General features: G+C 51.8%; 1 protein-coding gene and 2 non-coding genes across 3 annotated transcripts in view; all 3 read right to left on the reverse strand.

The window, feature by feature from the left end:
• The window catches only part of VAC14 (Vac14, PIKFYVE complex component), a 106,478-nt gene that overhangs the window by 59,626 nt on the left and 22,420 nt on the right, over nucleotides 1-24,432 (reverse strand). Inside the window, exons 10-12 of the mRNA XM_003791375.2 lie at nucleotides 19,717-19,780; nucleotides 12,364-12,508; nucleotides 12,034-12,099 (exon numbers count right to left, since the gene is read on the reverse strand). Coding sequence (XP_003791423.1) covers nucleotides 12,034-12,099; nucleotides 12,364-12,508; nucleotides 19,717-19,780 — 275 coding nt within the window. The remainder of the gene's footprint in view (nucleotides 1-12,033; nucleotides 12,100-12,363; nucleotides 12,509-19,716; nucleotides 19,781-24,432) is intronic.
• Nucleotides 22,980-23,050, reverse strand: TRNAG-GCC. Its single transcript has one exon. It is a non-coding gene; the product is annotated as a tRNA-Gly (tRNA).
• On the reverse strand, nucleotides 23,883-23,953 carry TRNAG-GCC. The gene has a single exon. It is a non-coding gene; the product is annotated as a tRNA-Gly (tRNA).

The following is a 24,432-nucleotide window of genomic DNA, read 5'->3' on the forward strand; positions in this document are numbered from 1 at the left end:
ACACACACACACATCCCCCATATGTACTTGTGTATGTGGACACACACGCACACACGCGCGCGCGTGGCACTCCTTCTGTCCCTTAACTAAAGCAGGAGTCAAAAACATCACCATCTCCTCCAACATCTAAAAGGAGGGGAGGGGCTGTCACAGTGGAGGGCACAGAATGGCTTCAAGTGCCAAGTGGATTTTGTGGGGGGCCACTCTGGACCTCCAAGGTATCTCTTGACACCCAGGCTCCTGTGCCCATCAAGCCCAGCTGCTGGGCTCTCCCAGCTGACCAGCTAATCCGACTGGGCCCAGGGCCTGACCCTGAGGCTTTGGAGCAAAACAAACAAACAAAAACAATGATGTTGCGGACCTAGGCTGGGGCAGCCCCGGCGAGACGTAGGCCTTGGAGGGGGGCAGCCTAAAGAGGAGGCCTAAGGGGGAGCAACCGGGGCTGTGGACAGCCACCCTTCCTGTGGGATTGGCTTTGAGTCTCTGTGCCAGGGCTCTGGTGCTCCACCCATCGGGAGACCCTATAGCCCTTGGTGTGTGAGTAGGACCCTCTGGGACCAGGACAAGGTGACCTCCGTGGCCTTTCTTACTGGGCACCCTGCTCCACAGTTGCAGACCCGCTGGTTGGGCACTGCTGCTTTGGCTGCTAGAGTAGGCCGTCTGGGGCTAGGCCTGTGGCCACCTGCAGTCCAGGCTCCGAGGATGGGGAATGGCTCAAAGAAAGCAGAGGGAAGCCACGCCAATTAGTATGCGCTCTGCAGCTTTTTGCAAAATGAATATAAAACACTTGTGCTTTCTTTTTGTGTGAGAGAAAGAAGGGGGAAAGAGAGGGAGGGAGGGAGGTTACAAGAAAGCAATATTCTGCAGGAGCAGGGGTGCCTACTGTTACCACGGCAACAGGCTGGAGGTGGGGAAGGCCTATCAGCGGGTTGCTCATTTTTGGGGGGGAAGAGGAGTGAGCTGACCCTCAGAGGAGTGAAGGGGTCAGGGTGGGTGGTGACTGGGTCTGGAGGGCACCAGCAAAGCAACTCAAGGGAGGCCTACAGGGTGAGAGGTGGGATCTTCTTACCCTCCATGGTGTGGGTGGCAAAGACCAAAAAGCTGGGGGATTCCCAAGAAAGCCTCCCCTTCTTGGAGATGTCTGTACGCCAGCAAAGGGCACATTTGAATCAATGTCTGCATGGGGCTCCTGCAGGCTGTCAGCCTTTATGGCGAAGGCCAAGGACAGCCTCTCTGGGATGGTGGCTTTTTCTCCCTTTTCTGACTAGTCTGTGTGGCACTCACTGTCCCAACACCTCATCCACAGACTAGCCCTGGAAAGCCACGGGGTGCTGGAGGCTCCATTCTCTCTCCTCCCCAAGGTGCTGCTGATTGCTCCTTAACCATCCTGGGGACAATTGCGCTAGACGGCCTATCCTTGCCTTCTACCACGGCTCCTGAACACAGAGTCCCAGGGTGAGGGGGTCAGCAGATCTGAGTAAATACCAGCTGACCTGCTTCGAGGAGCAGGAGGGGGAAGATGGATAGTTCTGAACAGCCACTGGTGGCTGGAGAGACCACCCTCTCATCCTCAAGAAACTCCCCTTTGTCCACTCATCCTTAAGAAACTAATGGCTGGCTAATGGGGGTCTGGGGGTCAACTGGCCCAGCCTCCATGCTCTTGAAGAGGGAATCCTTATGTGGACAAGAAATGCCCAAGCTGGGCCCTCTCCAGTCCCAGCCAAGAGGAAGTTGCAACAATGTTTCCAAGGAACATGTTTGATGTTGGCCTGAGAGATGAATACAGACTAAAGGTCTGGAAGCTGAGGTGTGGCTGGTGTAGACCACTGCCAGGGGCTATCCGATGCTTCTGTCCAGAGCAGCTGGGTAGCAGGGGCTCGGCTGAGATCTGGGTCAGCTCTGGCTGCTTCTTATTCTTACAAAGTGGAGCTGATACTAAGCGCAGAGGGCATCGAGGCCAGGCGTTCATAGGAAGCCTTGGGGCCTTCTGGCTCCACCCACATAGCAGCCTGGCCCCTTCCTTCACAAGCGGCATGGCCTAGTTGGCCAGGCCTTGGCAGGCCCTGATCATGTATGGCATGGCTCCTGCTGTCCTGGGGCTTGGAGTATCAGGCAGAGAACTAGGAAGCTTTCCCCACGAAGGGTATCTTGGGGGAGGTGAGGGAAGGGGCTTTCATGGGCTGAGAGCAGTGGACGAAGATGGCAGGGCCATCTGGCACCAGGGCCAAAGGCCTTCGCCCTGGACACTGTAAACATGAGCTACAGGAGGTAGCAATCAGGCACTGGCCCTAGCCAGGAAAGGGATGGACTTCTGAGAAAAGCTTCAGTCTATGGCAGTCACAGTAGCCCTGCCTTCTGCAGCAGGGAAGGAAAGCATTGCCTCAAAGAACATTTAGACTTGAGGGTGAATGAGGAGATTGCCTAGGTTTGGACCTATGCTATTTCCCATTGAGAAAACCACCCTGATTAAAAACCTTCTGCCTTGGTAAAGCAACAACAGCTTTAAAAAAAAAAAAAAAAAAGAGGCACTTCAGTTTAGTATTGCCTAAGTCTGAACATGAGCCCCTGGGGATCAGGATTACCTTCTTTGCAAATAGAAGAAATCTTTCCTTCAGGGCCTAGTACTGCGTCCTCTGTGCAGAAGGCCAGCACCTGCCTGACATTTGTTAGGTTCCACTAGTTAATGGTGACAGTACAGCGTGGGCCTGACAGCTGTCTATCCCTCTGAGTGCACAGGGGACAAGGCAGGCCGGCCTGGGGCAAGACAGTATGGAGACCAGGCTCCTGACCACCCCACTTTGGTCTCCTTCCTGCTGATTCCAGCCACTGCTCATCTGCACCACCCTAGGCCTCTGAGCAGGAGGGACTCTCAGGGTTATGGATTCTCCCTGTGGGCTTGGCAGGGAACAGGGTGGACCTGGGGCAGCATAAGAGTGGTGCCCATGGCAGCAGGATGGAGGGCCCCTGCCCAGCTCCAAGGCTCTGCTTCCTCCTGGTTTACCTGCAAGCTACATGCAGCCCCAGGCCCGCAGATACAGACACTCCCCTATAGGTCTGGCTTCCTGGCTACCGGGAGGCGCGGCTCACTGTCCAGCCAACCCCATTTGTTCACTTTCTCTTAAAATGTTTCTGAGCATCTATTAATGCTGCCGTCTACTAGGGGCTGGACAGTCTGTCCTCACAGAGCTCAGTGCTGGTGTGGAGGAAAGGTCTGAGCTGACGGGGATGTTAAATCACAGAGGCGGACCAGCCTCAATGTGCAGGAGGAGGGGCCACATACACAAATAAGGCTTCGTGGGGTATTTAGGCCGGGCCTTGGGTCTCACTTTCCTCTTAGGTGAGATGGGGGAAGTGACTCACCGCACACAGGGGCTGCGGTGAAGATGAACCAAGTTCACGATCGCAGGGCTGGGCTCAGGGTAGAATGGAGTGAGCAAGAAACGGCAGCTCTTCTTGTCAGCAGTGTGGTGGTCCCTGCCCACAGCCCGCTCTGGGCTTACCCAAACTCCCTGCCCAGCCCTTGGGCCTTAGTGAACTGCCAACAGGGAGCTGCCTGGAAAATCCAGCTGACTCAGCTTTGGCCATAACCAGAGGAAAAACCAACACACAACCTGGAAGAAACCTGGACTCCTGCAGACATCAGGGATGCTGAGTGGGGTGTGGGATAGCAACAAGGGGCCTGGCCTGGGTGCCAGGCCTAGGGCTGTACGGAGAGGACATCAGGACTGAGAGCTGGGGGGCACTGCCCTAGTCTCCAAGGGGGATCTCACTTTGGACCACATATCACATACGAGGCTCCCAACCAGTGGCATGTGCATCAAATTCTCCTGGAACCTTGTGAAAAACACCAGTGCCCGGGCAGCCAGGTCCCACAGTAGGGTACAACTGAGGAGGGCTGCGATGAGGCCTGTGTAGCTGATTTTTAAAGCTCCAGAGGATTCTGATGGCTGCCCCGATTTGGGCAGCTCCATTGTGTGGCTTCTGAGTTAGGCTGTGACAGGAAAAGGGTCCCCTGGACTGTCCTTGCTGGGCCCAGGTCATCTTCTCATGTGTGCTTAGCCCTTGGCAAGAGGAACCAAGTTCTTAGCCATTGAGGGGTTACCACTCTCTGGGCTGAGAGTTTACCTTATCATGTGATCTGATTTAAAAGAAATCTGTGAAAATGAGGCAGGGATGGAGGGGTTGTTTTTGCTTGTTTGGGAGAATGGATGGAATGAAAAACGGAGTGAAATAAAAACTGAGGCAAAGAAACAAGAAGGAAAAACAAGTCCCATTCTTCCAGAAGACTGTCCACTTTTGAGCGGGCAGCATTAGTATTCTGGGCAGTGGAGTCAGGACCACACAAATTCAGAGCTGGAAGGGATCTCAGGCAATCCAGGCCAACCCCAGCATTTGAGGAAGAAAACTGAGGGAAAGGGATGCTGTGGGACTTGCCCACCCCACAGGGAGCTGGGCAGTGCAGGGCCAGAGCTCCTGCTCCCTCCTGTCCCCACCCCTCAGTGGTCCCAGCCAATGACCTCAACCCTTTTGGGAAAACACTAGATAGGTGGAAGATGGAAAGGGCTTCTGGACTGAGCCTCAGGGGACCCCCAGGTCAGAGAGTAGTAGCCTGGAGCAGCCCTTGGGAGCCTAAGGAGGGGCAGAGGAAAGAGGTCAAGATCAACTACTCAGAGGGGCAAGGTGTATCCAGAATTGAAGGTCCACCAAAACAAAACAGCCTCATTGCCTTGTTGCAATGGATAAGGCAGTGCCCCCTCTTCTGGGCTGGGTCCCTGCTCTGTAGTGAGGGGAGGCCTTGTGTGGAGTTTTGTTTTTTTCCTTTTTTTGAGACAAAGTCTCACTCTCTTACTCAGGTTAGAGTATTATGGTGTCAGCCTAGCTCACTGCAACTTCAAACTTCTGCCTCAAGTGATCCTCCTGCCCTAGCCTCCCGAGTAACTGGGACTACAGGTGCCCATCACGACACCTGGCTGGTTTCTTTTCTTCTCTTTTTTTTTTTTTTTTTGAGACAGAGTCTTACTTTGTTGCTCTTAGTAGAGTGCTGTGGCATCATAGCTCATAGCAACCTCAAACTACTGGGCTCAAGTGATCCTCCTGCCTCAGTTTCCAGAGTAGCTGGGACTGTAGATGCCTACCACAACATCTGGCTAGTTTTTTCTTTTTTCTTTCTTTCTTTCTTTTTTTGAGACAGAGTCTTGGCTCTGCCATGGCTTCATAGCTCACAGCAACTTCAAACTACTGGGCTCAAGTGATCCTCCTGCCTCAACTTCCCAAGTAAGCTGGGACTACAGGTGCCCACCATCACACCTAATTTTTTTCTTTTTAGAGACAGGGTCTCACTCTTGCTCACGCTGGTCTCAAACTCATGAGCTCAAGCTATCCACCCATCTCGTCTTCCCAGAGTACTAAGATTACAGGTGTGAACCATCACTCCCAGCTTCAGTTTTTCTATTTTTAGTAGAGACAGGGTCTCGCTCTTGCTAGTCTCAAACTTCTGAACTCAAGTGATCCTCCGGCTTTGGCCTCCCAGAGGGCTAGGACTACAGGCATGAGCTATGGTGCCTGGCCTGTTGTGGGGTTTTAGAAGCTTTGGAGTCAGGCAGACTTGACTTCCAATTCTGAATGCTGGCAATGTGACCCTGGGGACATTATCTTCCTCCTACCTGTCTGAACTTACCCATATGTCAAACTGGGGATAACGGAAATCACTCCTAGACTGCCATGCAGATTCGTTAAGACAGTAGAAAAATGTGGTCAGAACAGGGCACGGACCCCACAAATGTTAGGTTGTGCCCTCTCTTCCTCCCAGGCCCTTTCCATAGATACATGAGGTCTGGCACACAGCACCCACCACAGTTCCTGAAGATAGCACAGCAGGGGTGCCACAGGGCCACCACTGGCTCTCTAAAGCTGTGCTCTAATTAAGTTTGGAGCAGACACTGAAGAATGGCCAGCTTCCAAAAGAAGGCCCTCCCTCTGGACATAGGAGAGAACACCAGTTACCTTCCACTAGGAAGGGTCAGGCCTTCCCCCACCACTTCTCACAGCACAGCTCTCTAGTTTGGGGCTTCCCCCGGATGGAACCAATGTCAAAGTCCCTGTCATCACAAACTACATCCCTCTAAAGCAGGCTGATGAGACTGGGGCCCAGCTGGCCGACCCCCAGACCCAGTGACAAGGATGCCCTGGAAAGAATAAGCCCAGGGAGCCCTTCTGTGGATCAGTGAGTTCGAGGGTGGGGACTGCCAGTTAGCCTCAGCAGCGTGGCAGTGTCACCATAGCCCAACCCTGAGCTGGTCCTCTAGGCTCCTGAACCAGCCTTGACCGGCTCCTCTTCCTGGCAACCGGCCTGGCCCCAGAAGGCTCTCTCCTGTGGGCTCTAAGAACCTCTTCCATTTTCCCAGTTCATTTCTCCTGGGATCTGAACCACGAAAACAAATGAAATCTCCCCTGTCCCCCAAAGCAAACTACCCCTCAGTTTGGGGCACAGCGGCGCATACTCTCGGAGACAGATGGGCTGGAGGGGTTAGCCCTTGCGCCAAAGAGAACAGCCCTCAGGACACCCAATTCTTCTCCTTTCAGAACCAGCCGAGGCTGCAGCAGCCCCTGGGTTCCCACATACGGCCCGGTAGGGGACAGGGAAGGCACTGGGCCTGGCGGATTGGGTATATCACTGAACCACATGGTGTACTTGAAGCAATTTTAGAAAAGCCCTTTCAGATGCCCCTAAATCACTCCTTAGCCCCAGCGCCCATACCCCATTCCTCCTGAGTGATAGCTGTGTCACAAGTGTGATGACTGGCCCATGTTCTTCATGCAGTCAGTGGGCTCCCAAACTGGAAACGCCACCGTCATGAACAGTGCCCTCGGAATCCTACCTTCCAAGTTTTCTAGAAAGCCCGTTCTCAGTTTTTTCTTTCCCCCACATCCACAATGGTCACATAAGCCTTAAGCTCCCAGCAGCAATTTCTCCTCTAGCTATTTTAACGCTAAGAGAGGGGAAGGAAGGGAGGTGCTCTCGGGCTGAGAATCACCCTTGTGAGTGTTAAGGGCACTCCAGGTCTGAGAGGCTGAGAGCCTGGGAAGGCTGTCTGGGCAGGCCTCAACACAGAGCAATCGATTGGTGCCAGTGACTGGGCCCAGGAGGGCATGCCTTCTGGGTCGCAGAGGCTTTGCTGTGGAGGTCCTTTGCCGACAATGCCATTTCTCCTCATGTGTGGCAGCCAGCTGCAAATGCAGTGACAACGGGGCTCTGATGAGCGAGGCCTCCGCTCTGGGCAGCTCCAACCTGGGGGTAGTGGGGAGGCTTAAGGAGGGAGGGGGGGACAAGTGCACAGGGGCACTCATCTTGTGGCCTGCTGTGTCTTCATGTGGCTTTCTACAACCTTGAGATGGAACCTAAGTCTCTCAACCCCTGTGGTCCTTGGGCCTCTAAAGAGAGGCAGGAAGGCAGAGAGGATGGAGAGCAGACACTGGCTTGAGGGCAGACACAAGCTGATGGTCCCAGTTTCTCTAGGTACTTCAGGGATTATTTCCAGCTCTGGAAGGGCTACTGCTTCTCGTGGGTTTACACGGGCCGGTTCTGTGCTGGGCATTGGACACATATGACCTCACTGAAATCTCACAAGAAACCCAGAAATGAGGTTCTATTATTATTCTCCATTCGCAGCAGATAAGGACACCGAGGCTCAGAGAGCCTTGATCACTGGCTTGAAGTCAACCAACCACGAAGAGGCGGAGCCCTGGACTCCTGGGCTGTGGACCCTGCAGCCTGCACTCTCAAACACCAGGCCACACTGGGGAGAGAACATGGCCAGCAAGAGATGCTACTCAAAATCACAACAAAAATACCCAATACTGAAAATGTCAAAGTGAGTAAGACTCACCAAAAGACCCTACAGTGCTGCTGAAGGACATCCAGATGACATGATGCCCTGCTCCTGAGGAGGCAGCTCAACTCAGTGGAAGGCCAATTTCCCCTTAAGTGAACTTGTAAAACACCCAGAGCTGGATGGGTATCAAACAAACACTATGAGGCCGGGCGTGGTGGCTCATGCCTATAATCCTAGTACTCTGGGAGGTCGAGGCAGGTGGACCGCCTAAGCTTAGGAGTTCAAGACCAGCCTCAACAAGAACAAGACCCTGTCTCTACTAAAAATAGAAAAACTAGCCGGGTGTTGTGGTAGGTGCCTGTAGTCCTGGCTACTGGGTAGACTGAACCCAAGAGACTGAGGTTGCTATGAGCTATGACACCATGGCGCTCTACCCAGGGTGACGGAATGAGACTCTGTCTCAAAAAACAAGAACAACAACAACAAAAACAAGCCTCCAAGGCAGGTGCAGACACCATTAGCTTCATTTCATAGGTCCAAGGAGTACCTGGGCCTGGTGGCCACTTATCTGGGATGTCACAGGGGACACTTAACGTCCTGGAGATGACCCTGAAAATTTTAAATGCAGGTCAGGAGGCAGCTGTGCCTAGGAGTGGGGTGGCTAACTGGAGGCCCCTCCTGGGCCAGCCCATCAAGTACATGGACAAGACCCCTGTCTCGGGGGTGGGGCTCAGAGCTGGGGCATGGCCTCTTACAGGCAGAGGTCACTCAGGCAGCACAGCAGCTGCTCCACTTCCTGAAAGGGACATGGCAGGATGCTCCGAGGTGCACTTGGCATTCTGTCTTATGGAAATCAGGGTTGTATGTTCACTTAGAAAGCAAGTGACTGGGCCCCTAGCTAATGTGAAGATTTCTATTCCAGAGCCAAGAATATCAATTTGACATCTGCAAATTCTTTCTAACAAAAGGGATTGTCAGATAGTGTCTGCAAGAAGCAGGTGGTAATGAGCAAACAGTTGCTTGTCCAGAATGACGGAAAGGCAGACACAACTGGGGATGTCAGAGGGTGTGGCCTACCGAGCTGTTACGCAGATGGAACTGAGGAACAGTGGCAGACCAGACACTCCGGTGGGACCGTGGCCAGAGTCCCATGGGACTGTGCCACGTGGTCCTGCAGGCACAGTTAGGTCTCTGAGGCTCTGCCCCACTCTGTGCCAGCTCTTGCATCATTAACTCCTGAGTACACTCTTTCCCCCAAGGCCAGTGACTCTCGGCAAGAGGGAGGGGTATGTGGGTTTATTCCTATTGTTCTGGGAGAGAAAGACATTTGTAACATAGATGATAAACTGCATGCCCCAAATATACAAAGAGCACCTACAAATCAATAACAAAGTAGGCAAAGTGAGCTAAAAGGGGAGTATTTTCAAAACACATACAACACACCGCCTAAACCCAAGGGCTAGAGGTTGCTGTGAGCTGTGACGCCACAGCACTCTACCAAGGCCAAGGGGGACAAAGTGAGACTCTTGTCTCAAAAAAAAAACCAAACCCAAAACAAACACCCCCCCTAAACACATACACCACACCACATTGAGAACTCTTCTCAAGAACTTGTAGAGTAAGAGGAAAAGACCAGGAAACCTTCTCCTGATGAAATCATGAGGAACTGAGGATGACCCCACAACCAAACACAAGCTCCCCTCCTCCCCAGCTGGTTCTGAGGGGGAGTCTGGGCCAGCACAGGGTGAGACACAGGCATGGTGGGTAACAGTTAGGGCTCTGGAGTCATACAGGTCTAGATTGGGGCCTGGGCTCCACCACCTCCTAGTTGTGTCCAAGTTGCTTAACCTTCCCAGACCTTGGGCTTTCTGAATTGCAAAATGGAAGCAACAGAACTCCCCCAGATAACTGGGGTAAGGCTTCTCTAGGCGCCACAAACGAAGGGCCTGGCACAGTTCCTCGCACAGCGATGACTTCATATAACTGAGAGCCCATCCGAGGTAACCTATGCCTCGAGATCCCCAAGCTGTACGTACGAACCTTCGAACCTTCGTAGGAGTGCTGAGGTTAAATTCTATCAGTGGAGGCTTCTGAGGGAAGGGACCCACCAGCCTGGCTGTGGTCTTGTTTACCTGCATAGGCTTCCAAGGTCTTGAGCCCCAGGGAGGGTCAACTTGAGATCAGGGAGGGCTCTTTGGAAATACTTGAAAACTCCCAACAGAGAGCACTTTCCAGATATTCTAGAAAGGAAGTCCAGGAGAAGGTGGGTTTTGTCTTGTTCATGGCTATCTTTCCATTGCCAAGTATACAAGCATGTCCTCAGGGTCACCAAAGAAATGGAGCAGGGGACACTTAGGAATGTGATTCTGGTGAAGAAGCAGGATGTGGCAGAATCCGGACTCCCCACTGATTGCCAACGTCTCCAAATCCCTCCACGAGAGGGGGGCAGGGGATAAGCAGGAGCTTTTCACTCTTGTTATAGCGCCCCCCCCCCACAGTCCCTAACTGTCCCTAAGCGCAGCTTTAATCTTCTCCTCACCAGAGGCCCACAAGATGCGCCCCAAAGCCCTTGACAACATTTGGCACTTCAGCAAATCGAGTTTCCACAGCCGCAGCCTGAACAGAGCTGTTTAATGGACTGCATCTCCTCCGCTCGCTGAAAAAGCAACGCACACAAAAACCAATTTCAAGCAAAGAAAGCTGGATGGGATTAAACAACTCAATTTAAAGGACTGAAAACTCAGCTGCTTCCAGTGAAGTCCTAGGAAAGGAACCAATCAGCAAAGTTCTTCTCTCCTTTTTGTATTGAAATGAGGGCCATGACTGTGCAGTGAGTCACTCCCAACTCTCAGGCAGAACTGGGCCATGTCCACCTGGGCCTCGCACCGCAGGGGGTGGTGCAGGAGCAAGGAGAGGGCCTGCGTGTGGTGGGGGAGGGGGAGGCAGGAGAAGCCAAGGGCACACTCGCAGACCATCTGTTTTGGATTTTTCTGGAAATGCAGAAAACCTCAGGGGACCTAGAGGCTAATAACCTGCCTGTCTGCTTCTTTCTCCAGCTCAGGTTGAGAAAGCAGATTCAGCTGCCTGGGTCCCCCATATGAGCCTGGTCCCAGCCCAGGGAAGATCAAGGTGCCTCACTCCACAGGGCGCTGTGAGCAACGTCCCTCTCCTGTTCTCCTGGCTGCCAGCCCTGGTCCACTCATGCTCCCACGAGAAAGCGTCTGTCCATTTGAGAGCCCACTGCCACGTGGAGACGGTTCTGTCCACAGCTCACAGCCTCAGAGCCCAGAAGAGGAAGAGGCGTAAGTCTTGGCTCAGACTGTCAGCACCTAACACGCAGCCTGAAGGGTGGCACAGATGGGAGGGCAGGATAGTGCCCTTGCAAGTGGGCAGGTCTGGCTGCAAATGCTGCCCTGGGCTGGGAGGCTGGGGAGCCCTGGAGAACTATGCTGCCCCAATTCCATCTTATGGAATGCTGCTGAGAACAGCTTGGGGAAGGGTGCTTGGTAGAGGAAACCCTCCCCCCACTGACAGGAGGACCCAGGGTGCCCTGTGGTCCCCAGGTCAGCCCCTCTGCACTCTGGTCCTTGAAGAGGGTTGTTCCTACTACCTGGGATTGGGCGCAGCCACTCCCTTCATGCCAGCAGCTCTCGGTGACCCCAACAAAGCAAAGCCTAAAGTCCAATTTCCAACTGGAGTAATAACCATCACTGACTTGAGTACTTCGCTTGTGCCCGGCATGGCGCTTAGCATTTCACATGGACCATGGTGTTCTCACGCCCCTCAGGTACTGCTGCTGCCCCCACAGAACAAAGAAAACTGAAGAGACTGGACAGCGAGGCTGGGCCAGGCCTTGCCCTCAGGCAGCCTGACCCTAAAGCCACGCTCCCCCTACCATCCTCCTCCACTGCCTTCCTGGGTAGATCCCCAAACTCCTGCAAACATGTGTCCTCATCAATGCCCTGCCCCAGGGTACTCCAGAGGGGATCACAAAGAGTCCTTACTTCCAAAGCTAAGAGCATAGCTGTACCTCCAGAAAGGATGCCCTTACCAGGTATGAAGACTACGGTGACATTTTGGTGTAGATTTAAGAGTACAACAACAAACTAAGCATGTTTCAGTCATAAGACCCCATAGGTCCCTCCCAAGGCGAGGCAGGGCCGCCTGTTTTCTGTAAGGAAGGGTGGTGCTGGTGACCTACCTCATCGGACTCATCTGAGAGCGTCTGCAGCAGGATGGGGAACAGGCTGTCTGTGTGCCGGAACATCTGGAGGGCAGAGAAGCAGGGGTACCAGGAGCTGTCCCCCGACTGTGCTTGCTTCAGCGTCCTAATGATCTGAAGGGACCACCCACTCCCCAAGACACAGAGGGCTCCCCCCAGCACCTGCCACTCCTCCGCTGGCCAGGGTTTCTCTAGAACTGTGGTGACCACAGCCATACAGAGTGGTCGCAGGCCCTTGAGAACCTAGGTGGGTGCTGGAGAGGCCCCGGGCATGGAGGGGCCCCCTGGGTGGATGGGCTGGGGGCTCACCTTCCGAGGAGTCTTGATGTAGAGGTGGTAGAGCCACTTCAAAACGGCAATCCTGGTCATCATCCCAATGGCCATGTCACTGAGGTGGCAGTTCAGGACCTGTACAATCCCATCGAGGTGCAGGGTCACTGGGGCTCTCTCAGTGCTGTGGGTAAGACCAGGTGGAGAGCCGGCTGAAGCTTACTGGAGCCAAGCCTACCGCCACGGTACCACCCAAGGCCACCCACTCCGAATCACACACAGCTGCCCACCACCGCAAGCCTGAGCTGATGACACACACCTCCCCTGTCTCCCTGCCTGCGCCAGCCCGAGGGCTGGAAAGAAGGCTTCTCTGCCTCCCTTTCCAGGTGAGTTGAGAGCTTGTTGCTTGGTTGGAGCTGTGATAACCACACTTGGGGGAGGAGGCCCAGTCTTCTGGGTTCCCACTCACTCCCCTTTTCTTTTTGCAGTGCTATCCTGGCTCAGACAAGGGATAGGGGGAACCTCTCCAGTGTCAGGGAGCTGGCCACCTCCAGACTCTGGGTGTTACACTTGGACCCTCTGTTGACAAAGCGAAACCAGCAGGTCTGGACAGCACACCCCTGACATCCAACAGGCCCTTCACTGAGCAACACAAAATGGGGACAGGGATCCCGGCCTGTCATCTTGCCCTGCTTCAGAGCACTCAGCACAGGATTCACTGAGTATAGAGGCCTCAACAGCGCTGAAATTTGGAAGCTCCCTCTCTGAGCTGGGGAACAGGCAATGGAGCTCAGGATGTGCTTTTGCCCCAGTGGGCACAGGAAGCCCCTGGACACCTGTGGATCCAAGCCCTGCTGGGTTTCCAGTGGCAGACGTCCCACTAGGTGGCCTGGGGCAGGGTAGGTGCTACTGGGAGATTGAAGTCCAAAGCATTGCTCCTCTGCAGAAGTTGCTGCTTTCAGGGACAGGGCCTGAATGGGTAGAAAACCTTCGATGTTGGGAAGGGCCCCCTTCCTACTGATGTGTTTCTGTATTTGCTAAAAGATGCCCTGGGAGGGGCAGGCTGGAGGCCACCTTTCCTGAGGACCTGGGTCAGGTGGCCTGGTGGCCCGCCTGCACAAAATGGTCTTTTGTGGCATTTCCAGCTGCTCAATTATTCATTTGCATCAGGAATCGACAGCTATACTTTGCTCATTCGCCTGCAGCCTCTCTGAAGCTCATTTGATGTGAATTCCCAAAGGGCATGATCTGAGCTCTATAATTGCTAAGCGGAATTGCTATTTAATATGGTTTGATGATCCCACAGTGCCTGTTCCAGGGGTGAGAGTGGGCACAACTATCCTTTGATGCCCAGATCCAGGCACGTGACACAGTCACTGAGCCCACAACTAAGCCTCTGGGTGGGCGGCCACTGTGATTTCCCAGAAGGAAGTCCCATGGCTGGAAGTTCCTGGTGTCGTCTGAGGATATCACGACTTCTCAATTCTTTGGTAGTCTAAGACAGATGGGGAAACTACGGCACAGACAGAGGAGTCTGGGGTGGGGGAATGCAGGCTCTTAGCCAATCTCTAATCAGTCTCTGGAGCTTTCTGTCCAACAGAAACACAATGCGAGACACAAATATAACCTTACGTTTTCTAGTTTTAAATTCAAAGGCAAAAACAACAGGCAAATTTTAACGATGTTTTAATTAACTCAATATATCCAAAATATGAACATTTCAATGTATAATCGATACCAACATTACTAACAAGATACCTTATGTTCTTGTTTATACTGTGAGCCTTTGAAACTCAGCATGTGTTTCGTGCTTATGGAGTCTTGCCTCAGATCTGCCCCGTGTCAGGTGCTCTGCAGCCACGTGACCCCTGCAGCGGTCAGCAAAGCAACCACACGGGGCTTCCTAAGCATTTCTTATCTATCATCTGACAACCCCTCAGATGCTCTCCCTCCCAAAGGCTCCTGCCCTTGTCTGTATAGTCTTCTAGGGCCAGCTGATCCCTGTGGCTAAGGAGGCCCGTTCCCGTGTTTTACTGGGGGAGTCTATCTACAGCCAAAGCCTTACGCAAAGCAGGAGGTGAATGGCAAATGAATGAAAGCCCCCCCCAACCCCCCTGGCTTGGTCTTTTCTAACCCTGTGAGCCCCAAAGTTCACAGTGAGCCTGCAAATCACTGCCACTTTCTCAGCTGAAATGGCCTCCCTGGGAGGAGGGCTTTGTTTTTACTTATTTACCCAGGAGACTCGGGACTGCACTAGCCTAGTAACTGCCTGCCTGGAGCTGCAGGCTGGGAGGCAGTGCCAGGCCAGGCCCTCTACATCCCCCACAGGGCAGCCCAGGGGTGTGTGTGAATCTCCAGGAGGAACAATAGCTCTGACAACGACGACAAGGATGGCACCGAAAATGACAGCAAGAGTGCTCTGCTGAGTGCTTTACCCACACAGCCTCACGGCATCCCTCAAAAGCAGTATTTCCATTTTGGAGAGGGGGGATTTGAAGCAGAGGCATTAAGTGACCCGTCCAAGACTGCACAGCAGGAAGACGGGGGGCTGGCAGTTTGCATCTGAGCAGTCTGAATCCTGAATGGTCTCACCCACCACATGGCCTCACCTTCTACTGGGCAGCAGCTTGGGAAAAGTCTATGGTGGCATCACCTACAAGTGTCTCCTAATGAGGACAGAATGGCCCCTGTGCAGGCCCCTCTCTGGCCAGGGAGAGATTGTCACACATACACTCTTGTAGTGTACTTTGTTATCAGAAGGGGAGACACAGCCTCCACATAGAGAGACAGCCTGGTGCTTCCCACCTGTGTGGGGCACACTCCAAAGCCAAATAGGGCCCAGGCCTCCAGGCTGCACAGTCCCTGTAAAGCCCAGCTCTCTCACTCCCAGTGGTCCGGAGATGCTGCTGTGTCAGGGCCAAGTAACAGAGGGATTTCATGGAGCTGGTGTACAAACGGGCAGCATTTTATAACACTCTCCAACTTTCTCCACAGCAAATGCCAATCAGAGCAAACGGGAAGATACAGGTGTCTCAGCCAGGAGCAGCCTCAACCAACCAAGAACTTAATACCTGAAGAGGCCCTCAGGGGTCGTGTAGCTCAACCCTTCAATGCATGGACGAGCCCCATCCAAGGCCATGAGGCCCTGCACTGAGAACTCATTCCCTGGGCTGGAGACACTCTCCCTGGGTCTCTCTTCCCTTGGCTGCCTGGAGATGAAGATCATGGCAAGCAGGTGTAACCCAGGGTATCTTAGTGCCTGGGAAAGGGATGGCTCACCATCTTACCTGCCCCTGGGGAGGCAGCTGTCGGCAGCTCTGCTGACTGCGGCCGCTGAGCTCTGTCCATGCTCAGCTGGGGAGCTGGGGCTCTGGGACCCTGGGTTCTTCCCAGAAGGGCATGCTGAGTGATGTGCGTAGCTTCCCAGCTGCTCGGCTGGAGCCCAAGCTGTGGCACCTTCCACCCTGGCTCACTGTGCCCACTGAGAACAGAAGGAGCTCACCCCCAGCTCAAAACATATTTCTGCATCAGTTCCAAAATGTCTAGACAAGTCACTCCTGGGGGCTTCTGAGTTATTTCAAGGTGTCTGCAAAACCCCATTTTCACCGAGCCTTTTTTTCTCATAAAGCATCTTACAAACGAATGTCTCACACGTATGTGTACTACAACTCCAATCCGAGGTGCTGCTGCGGCTATTAAAATACACATTTACTGAATAATGTTTCTGATGCTACCAATAAATAATAATCAGTTCCAGTTGTTCTCTGGGAGACAGCACTTTATTTCTGTAACGTCTAAGTCTACACGGTGCTCATGTTACAGGTCTAATCAAATTAGAAGGTAAGTCTAAAAATAGAGTTGCTTCTGAATTTCCTATTTTAAAAAACAAGATCATTACACATTTTTTCCATCATCAGATGCTAGAAGTTGGGAAGCACTGATTTCTAGATCTTTCTGCCTGCTATGTACAGGGAAGCCAGCTATGACTGCAGAAATGTGTGGAATGTCACCGAAGACGCAGGTCCTGGGCATCACAGCGGAACACCCTTCGGAGCGCAACACCTGGTTGAGAATGCCGGCATCAGATAAGTCAGGCAAGGAGCCGACTTCTGGAACTCCAAGGGTGGCTAATAAAGTTAAACTCAGTCAGTCAGACTGAGCTTGAATTCAAGTTGGCCCGAATTAGCTGAGTAACTTTGGGCAAGAAGTTAACTTCTCTGGGTCCATTTTCTCATTTGTAAATGGGGATAATGAGGTTCTTGTAATAGCAATCGCAGTGAAAATGTGTAAAGTGCCTTCTGTGTACCAGGCACTGTTCTATGTTCTTTCCATATGGTAACTCATTTGTCCCCATGCCCTTGGAGGTCATTGCTGTCATTACACTCCATTTATGAATGAGGAAACTGAGGCAGGCAGAAGTTAAGCCACCTGCTCAAAGGCCACCACCACCAGGCATGCTGGAGTCAAGATCACATCTCAGGCAGGTGGCACCACTACTCAGAGCACTCATGAGACACCAGGGATGTGCCTGGTGGACAGACACGTGGTGGTGAAGACTATTACCGCTTACTTGGTCCCCGGCTGGAAGTGTGCTCCCTCCACCTGGTTTCTTCACCTTCTCGCCCCCCGTTTCTAGCATCCTGTGCATTTCTCATGCTCTGGAGGGTGGAGGAACTCAGACTTGCTTTCCCAGGAGGCTGCCCCCTGTGACTACATCTGGGGCCACCAGAGGTTTGTCCCAGCAAAGAGGGGAGATGATAGGGGAGAAGAGGCTCATTCTCTTGAGCCGAATCAGTTAATTCTCTTTGTGTTTTGACCCAATTGTGGAATCTTTGTAAAACAAATCTAGGGTGCACGCATTCGAGGTAATCCCTGAACCCGTGAAAGCGAATTCAGTGTTTTGTGTGGATGTGCATTTTTCTTGGAAGAGGGTTCATAGCTTTCATCAGGCTTTCCAAGGGTCAGTGACCATTCACAGGCTCAGGACTGCTACCACCACTGGCAGTTTTCTTCTGGGTGGGAATGAATGCCTGTCTGCTATGGGAGGAATCCCCAGGCTGGCCACTGCTCTGGCAGCCCTGAGTGTAAGTAGCAGCTTCAGGAGTGCTGTGGCATCTGGAAATTCGCAGGTGGGTTCGTTTCTTGGTGACCCTGCACGATGCCATCTTGTCCAAGCTCAGCTCAGTCTCCCTTTGCCACCAACTGCAGGAAGGAGGCAGTGGGGCTGGGCCCAGCTCTGCAAGTGCCCACCTTCTCCCACAGCCAGAGATCCGCCCATGCACTGCCACGAGGAAACCTTCCTTCATTCACCAGGAGCTAAGGAGCACCAGATGATCTGTTCTTGTTCGGTTTTTCATTTTAAAAGGGTAGGAATCAGCATTGGCTTCTGAATGATGGATAGGAACCAAAACCCTGGTTCTGGCCTGTTGGTTACTGGCTTTCACAAGGGCACCAAGTCCTCCCATACACCTGTCCTTGCCAACACTAGCACGGAGCTGGGGCACCTCTGTACCCATCACTTAGGCCCTCCCACTGCCACTCCCTCGGGAGCATGACAACCCCAGTGGCCCAGATTATAGTGACAAGTCTACTGTAAGCTTTTCAGCTGCCAGAAGGAGTTACTAAATCCCAGATCTGGTCCTGCCGTTCTCACTTCCAAGGCGGCTCCCGCAGCCTGCAGGATGACAGCAGAATCCCGGGCAGAACGCAATGTCTCCTGCATCTCCATCTAGACCTCTTCCCGAGTTCTGGGATCAAGTGCACAAGGTGCTTCCTCCACTCCTGGACGCTCAGAGCCACCTGGAACAGAGCTCTGAGTGCCACCTCACACCTGCTCTTTCTTTCAGCCCCAGTTTGGCAATGCTTGCCAGGATGTCCAGAGTCTGGCTCCACCAAACATCTAGAAGTCAGTCTTCCCTTCACCTATGTCCTGTCTACCCCTCTCCAGCCATCAGCAAATCCTATCGTTCTACCCTCAAAGCAGACCTTGAACCCACCCAGCTTTCTCCATATGTGGACCCCCACAGCCAGAGCCTCTGTCTCTTCTTGCCAGGAATGCTACGATGGCTCCCTCACTGGTCTGCATCCACTGGAGTCCCTAAGTCCATTCTCTACATGCAGCTCCCTCCTCATCCCTGAGATGAAGATACTACTACTGACACCACAGGACTTAAACGTAAACAAAAGTGGAATGATCCAGCACAAAGGACTTAGTCCAGTGCCAGGACGTGGAAGCACTTGGAGAGTGTCCACTGTTATCCATCATTGTCCAGGTCCAGCCAGGCACGATGGCTTGTTCCCCCAAACACCCTCTGTAAAGCAATCACCCCTATTTCCAGTAACTTCTCCCCTCCCAGGAATCACTCCCCTTTCTGGTAACCTCCCGGCTACTTCTCGGCCTCCTAACTAGAGTATGTTCAGGGCTGGCTCTTTATCTTGGAACCTGGACGCAGGCAGGTGCTTGGAAGTGGGTGATAACTAATCAAAAGCAAGTGAACAATTAACCTTCACTGATCTTGACCAATGTGGAAGAGGTCCCGGGGTACTGATTTATAGCCAGCACTTGCACACCCAGAAAACATGCTCAGGGGCCTTAGAGATAAGAATAAATTCACAAGTGATATAAAAGGAGCAAAGAGCCTAAGGGCCTGGGAGAGGAGCCTCTTGAGGTGGAGTGGCATCTTCTCCTTGTGAGAAACTGGCTCCCCCAGGGCCCAGGTTCGATATCAAGCTCGGAGGGAAGAAACTTTCTGTAGCAGAACCGCCATCCAACTCAACCCCGCAGGCACCAATGCTACCCAAATACAAAGTGGCATGGGGCAAGTCCAGTGCCCCATGGGACTCAGACCAGGACAGAACTGTGACCATTCCCTCCCTGGGAAATCCCATCTCCCTACAGGGAGGGTGGAGGGAGCCTTCAAGGAGGGGATTGTTTCACAGCTTGGCCTGCACTGCCCTCGCGTGGAAGGCTTTGTTATTACAACTGACCTGTGCTGCCAACTAGCTGTTCATCAGTTAATGACTGCACATGTTGGAGGCATCCTTGAGCAGCCTTCCTTTTCTGAGTCTGGTGGGCCTCAACCTGTCCTGTACAAGCAGAAGGCCCTGGGCCCAGGATCTGCCAGCGTCTCTCTGCAGTGACCACACAAGCAGCATCCTTACAACTTGCAGCTACTTGCCTTCTACAGCTTCTAATCCCCCCCTAAAGGCCACTTGCCTGCTAGAGTGGGTGGGATGGGCTCACTTCAGATCCCTCATCTAGCAACTCCTCTGTAGACTCTGAGGGCGCCCCAGAGTCTGCCCCGGGTCTTTGCTACAGTCTCCTGCACCCAGGAAAGATCTAGGTTGCGGCACACTTTCCACAAACACTTCTGGCTGCAACAAACCACTTACCTGGCCGGAGTGAAGACACTGATGCCACTACTGAAGCTGGAGTCACAAGAAACATCTGTGCCTCCTGGGAGAAGAAGGGGGAAAAAGGCATCAGGAAAGGCTGTTGGGTCTTTTGAATAAACAAGATCCCTGTCACAAGCAACACCAGCACCTCCAGGGCCCCGCACCTTGATTCAGACTCTGGACTGACTAAAGCCCCAAAGGCCTTGGACAGTACCCATGCCCACAAGTTTTTAGGCACGATGATCTCCCCGGCAGGGAACACCAGTGCTGAAGACACCTGGCAAATCTCAGGAAATCACGGGCTTATGAGCAGTGGATGTTCAAAACGACTGGGACACTCATCATCCTTAGCTATGAGGAAAATGCAAAACAAAACCACAATGAGATACTATTTTTCACACCCACTAGGCTGGCTAAAATAAAAAAGACTGAAAATAACAAGTGTTAGTGAGGATGCAGAGAAATTTGAACCCTCAGAAACTGCTGTGCAGTCACTCTGGAAAACAGTCTGACAGTTCCTCAAAAGGCCAAAAAGAGGGCGACTGTATGACCCAGCAATTCCACTCCTAGGTGTAGACCCAAGAGAAAGGAAAACCCACGTCCACACTGGCATGATCTACAACAGCCAAAAACCGGCAACAACCCAAACGTCTACCAACTGATGAACAGATAAATGAAACGTGGCGTAGCAAACAACGGACGATTATTTAGCAATGAAAAGGAGTGAGGTTCTGAGACGGGATACAACACAGATAAACTTTAAATACTTGTGCTACGTTAAAGAAACCAATCACAAAAGACCACAGATGATCCTGCTTACAGGAAATGTCCACAATAAGCAAACCCATGGAGACAGAAAGCAGATTACGGACTGCTGAGGGCTGGAGGAGATGGGGGAAAGAGGGATGCTGGCCAAGGGATTCACTTTAGGGAACAGAACATGGCCGAAACTTAATTTTGGTGATGGTCACACACCCTGTGAATATACAGAAGTCATTTTTGACTAAAAGGAGCTCTTTCTTGTGTTTGGCTATTAACCCCTTGATGGCGAAAATGCAAACATCTCCTCCCACTCCCAGTCTGTCTGGTTTCAGAACTTGTAACCTTTTGCTGGTCATACTAGTTTTGAGTTTAAATATGGTGTAAGAACCTTTTTCTTTACAAGTTTTGCTTGTGGGCCTTGCTGAAGAAATTCTCCTATGTATTCTTGGTGAGAAATTTCAACCTTGAACCTGACTGGGTGGCAGCAGTTTATAGGGGAATGCAGGGAACAGGTGCCCATGACAGAGACACCATGGGAAACTACAGGACAAATGCCAGGTCCTTAAAAAAGGATTAGGGAGGATTAAAAAGAAAAGAAGATGCAAGGGACAGATCAATCAACTGCAATGTACGCAATGTGCTCTAGTTCAAGTGCACTGTAATAAAGAAAAAACAATTCTTGAGTCAATGGGAAGTATGAAGCCTGAATAGGTATTTGCTAATACTAAAGACTTATTATTTTTTCTTTCCTGAGGTGTGATGATGGTATTGTGGTAACTTTTACAAAAGGACCTTTATCTTTCTTCTTCACATTAATGAAAGCAGGAGTTGTGGGCAGGAGAAGTACCAGGAAATGTTGGGCCTGGTCACAAGCGGAGGGACGCTGAAGTGGACAGACGCTGAAGCAGAGAGACGAGCTGGGGCTGCCTCATACCTATCTCACGACTTTCACTGGCAACCTGCAGGGCATTTTCTGGCTCTTTACCAACTGTTAAGCCTCTTAATGGCCTTACTCGATAGGTGGTGTTATTATCAGGTGAGGAAACTGAGGCACGGAGAGGTTCACTAGCCCAAAGTCACACAGCCGGTAAGGTTCACAGCTGTGACCCACAGGTGGCAGATCTGTAATCCAAGGAACTAGTATCATGAGTTCACAAACTGGAAAGGGCACGAAAGCAGATCCTCTCAGAGGAGCACCAAAAGGCGGGCAGCCCTGCTGACCAGTAGTAGGCTTCTCATCAAAAGTTTGCCTGAGGGCCTCGGCCCGTCTGTGTTAGTTCGATGTTGAACGTGTGTTAACACCACCAAAGTGCTTGCTATTGAGACTGTTTGCCACATGCCATGTGCTAAGCGCTTTAAGTACAAAAACCTCTTCTGAAACCCCAGACAGCTGTGGTGGCTCACACCCGTAACCTTAGCACTCTGGGAAGCTGAGGTGGGTGGACAGCCTGAGCTCAGAGACCAGCCTAAGCAAGAGTGACACCCCATCTCTACTAAAAAACATAGGAAAATGAGCCAGGGATTGTGGTGGGCACCTGTAGTCCCAGCTACTTGGGAGGCTGAGGCAAGAGGATTAAGTGAGCCTAGCAGTTTGCTGTGAGCTATGACGTCATGGCATTCTATCCAGGGTGACAGTGAGACTATCTCAAAAACAAAACAAAATCCCAGACTATTGGTTAGCTATTATTAGTCTTACTCTACTTAACAGATAAGCTGTCTGAAGCTTCGGAAAGGGTGAACAGCTATCCAGGGGTAATAGAAATGAAGTTAGCAGAGCCAGGACTCACAGGCAGGCCGCTGGGACCCCCAATCTTTGCTGCGATGCCTGAGATAATCAGAGAATGTCACACAGGGGACCAGGCTGGTCTTGTTAAGTGGCATCAGAACTCAGAATCGAGGATAGGACACTGTGTTGTGACTCCCCCCAAGTGGCAGGTCAAGGCAGGGGGTGGAGGGAGTGAGTGAAGAGGGGCTGCCCTGACTGGAGGGCTGTGGTTAGTGGAGGAGGAAGCAGCTTGGGCAGCTGAGGGTGTGTGTGTGTGTGTGTGCATGCGCGCTCGCAGTATGCTGTGAAGAGTGCAGTGCTCTGGGTGAGTCAGCACAGTTACACAGAGCCGACCGGGCAGGAGGGCCCTGTCTTCAGCCTGCACCAGGGATGGAACAGTGGGAGCAGGAGAGGCTGGGACACATGGTCCCCGACCCCCTAAATCACCTGTCTGCTAGCTTGCTGGAACCTTCTCCTGAGCACCTTGGTAAAAAACTGGTGATCAGTTCCTTAGGAGCTGAGTGGGGCTGAGAGTGGATGTGAGGGTCCCAAACAGCTGCTGCTCTCTCAGGACTGCCACAAAGTGAGCGTTTCATCTGCTGAAGTGTTGTTTATGAGGCAGTAAAATGCACAGCCAAGCTGCCAGAACGTATCCTGTTTTAGGGTAACGCTCTCCTGAGCAAGCAGCTGTTTGAAGGATGCTCAGGAAAACTATCTAAAAAGGCAAACAAACTGCATTGGCCGGGAATCGAACCCGGGCCTCCCGCGTGGCAGGCGAGAATTCTACCACTGAACCACCAATGCTCCAGCTGGCAGTAAGATTTTTAGCTGCTGCCACGAACCACAGGATCCTCCCTAGAGGCCTCGACTTACTGCCACATAAGCAGAAAGGGAGGGCAGGGGCCGCTGGGTTGAACTTTGGGGGAACAGGCACTAACTGGTTTTTCTTTTTACTTGAGAAGTAATTCATATGACAAAATTTCACATAACACAAAAGTATATGACTGGGTGGTTTTTAGTATATTCACAAAGTTGTGGAGCCATCATCTCTATTTAATTCTAGAACATTTCTATATTACACCCCCCCCCCCGCCAAACCAAGCACTTGTTAGCAGTTGGTCCCAATTCCTCTTGTCCCCCCAAACCCAGGCAACTGTTATTCTACTTTCTGAATACATGGATTAAGAGGTGCTGTAAACTCTGCAGTCAGTATAAAAGAATCAAAACTTCTGCATGTTATACTGGTCAAGCTAAAAACAAAGCAAAGAAAAACAAAATAAAAAATCCTTTGTCAAATAAAATAAAAGTATAATGGAAAGTTGTATGATCTTCACTATTATGTGTTTATATAAAAAATCCTGGAAAAATATGCCAAATTTTAATACTGATTGGCTCTTGGTGGGGATAGTCTTCCTTCTGTGTATTTTTTCCTACTTTTCAAACTTCCTAAAATAAGAACCAGAGAAAGAATACCAAAGTAAAATACTCTTGGAACAGGGAGAACTCATAAATACTTCTAGTCCTGAGATTCTTCTAGATTTCTCCTGGCGAGAAAGCTCCTCTCTTTGAAGGCCTACACTAACTTATCTCTGCAAGGTTATTTTCCCCTAGAAGCTGCCAAAAAGTTTACAGCTACTGCACTGGCCGGGAATCGAACCCGGGCCTCCCGCGTGGCAGGCGAGAATTCTACCACTGAACCACCAATGCTCCAGCTGAGTTCTCCTCTGCCTCCAGCTGTTTTGCTGCTCTGGCTCGCAGTGGTGACAACACAGCTGTAATGTGACACCTGAGTCAGGTTCAGCATGGACCACTGTTCAGTTCTACCAGCCAAACCCACAGGAGTGGGTCCACGGGACATGCCTGCCTGACATCTGCTCATGAATGGCAACAGGGGAACACGCTTTAGCAATTCTTTTGGCCCCTGGGGCCGGTTCCAGACCTTGCCCTGGTATCCTTACAGATTTGGGTAGGTGTACATCAATTTACTCTCTGGCCGATTCTGCAAAAGTGGATATCACCCCAAAGCTGATCTGTGACCTCTTGGTGAGGAAAAAAGCCCAAGAGATATGAAAAATTGGGGCATTATGTAGAGTCAAATGCTAGACACCAATCAGCATAAAAGTACTTTTCTTTTTCTTTTTTTTTTTTTTGTAGAGACAGAGTCTAACTTTATCACCCTCGGTAGA

This window comes from Otolemur garnettii, unplaced genomic scaffold, assembly GCF_000181295.1.
Source record: "Otolemur garnettii isolate 467f Iridium unplaced genomic scaffold, OtoGar3 scaffold00047, whole genome shotgun sequence".
NCBI classification, from domain to species: Eukaryota; Metazoa; Chordata; class Mammalia; order Primates; family Galagidae; genus Otolemur; species Otolemur garnettii.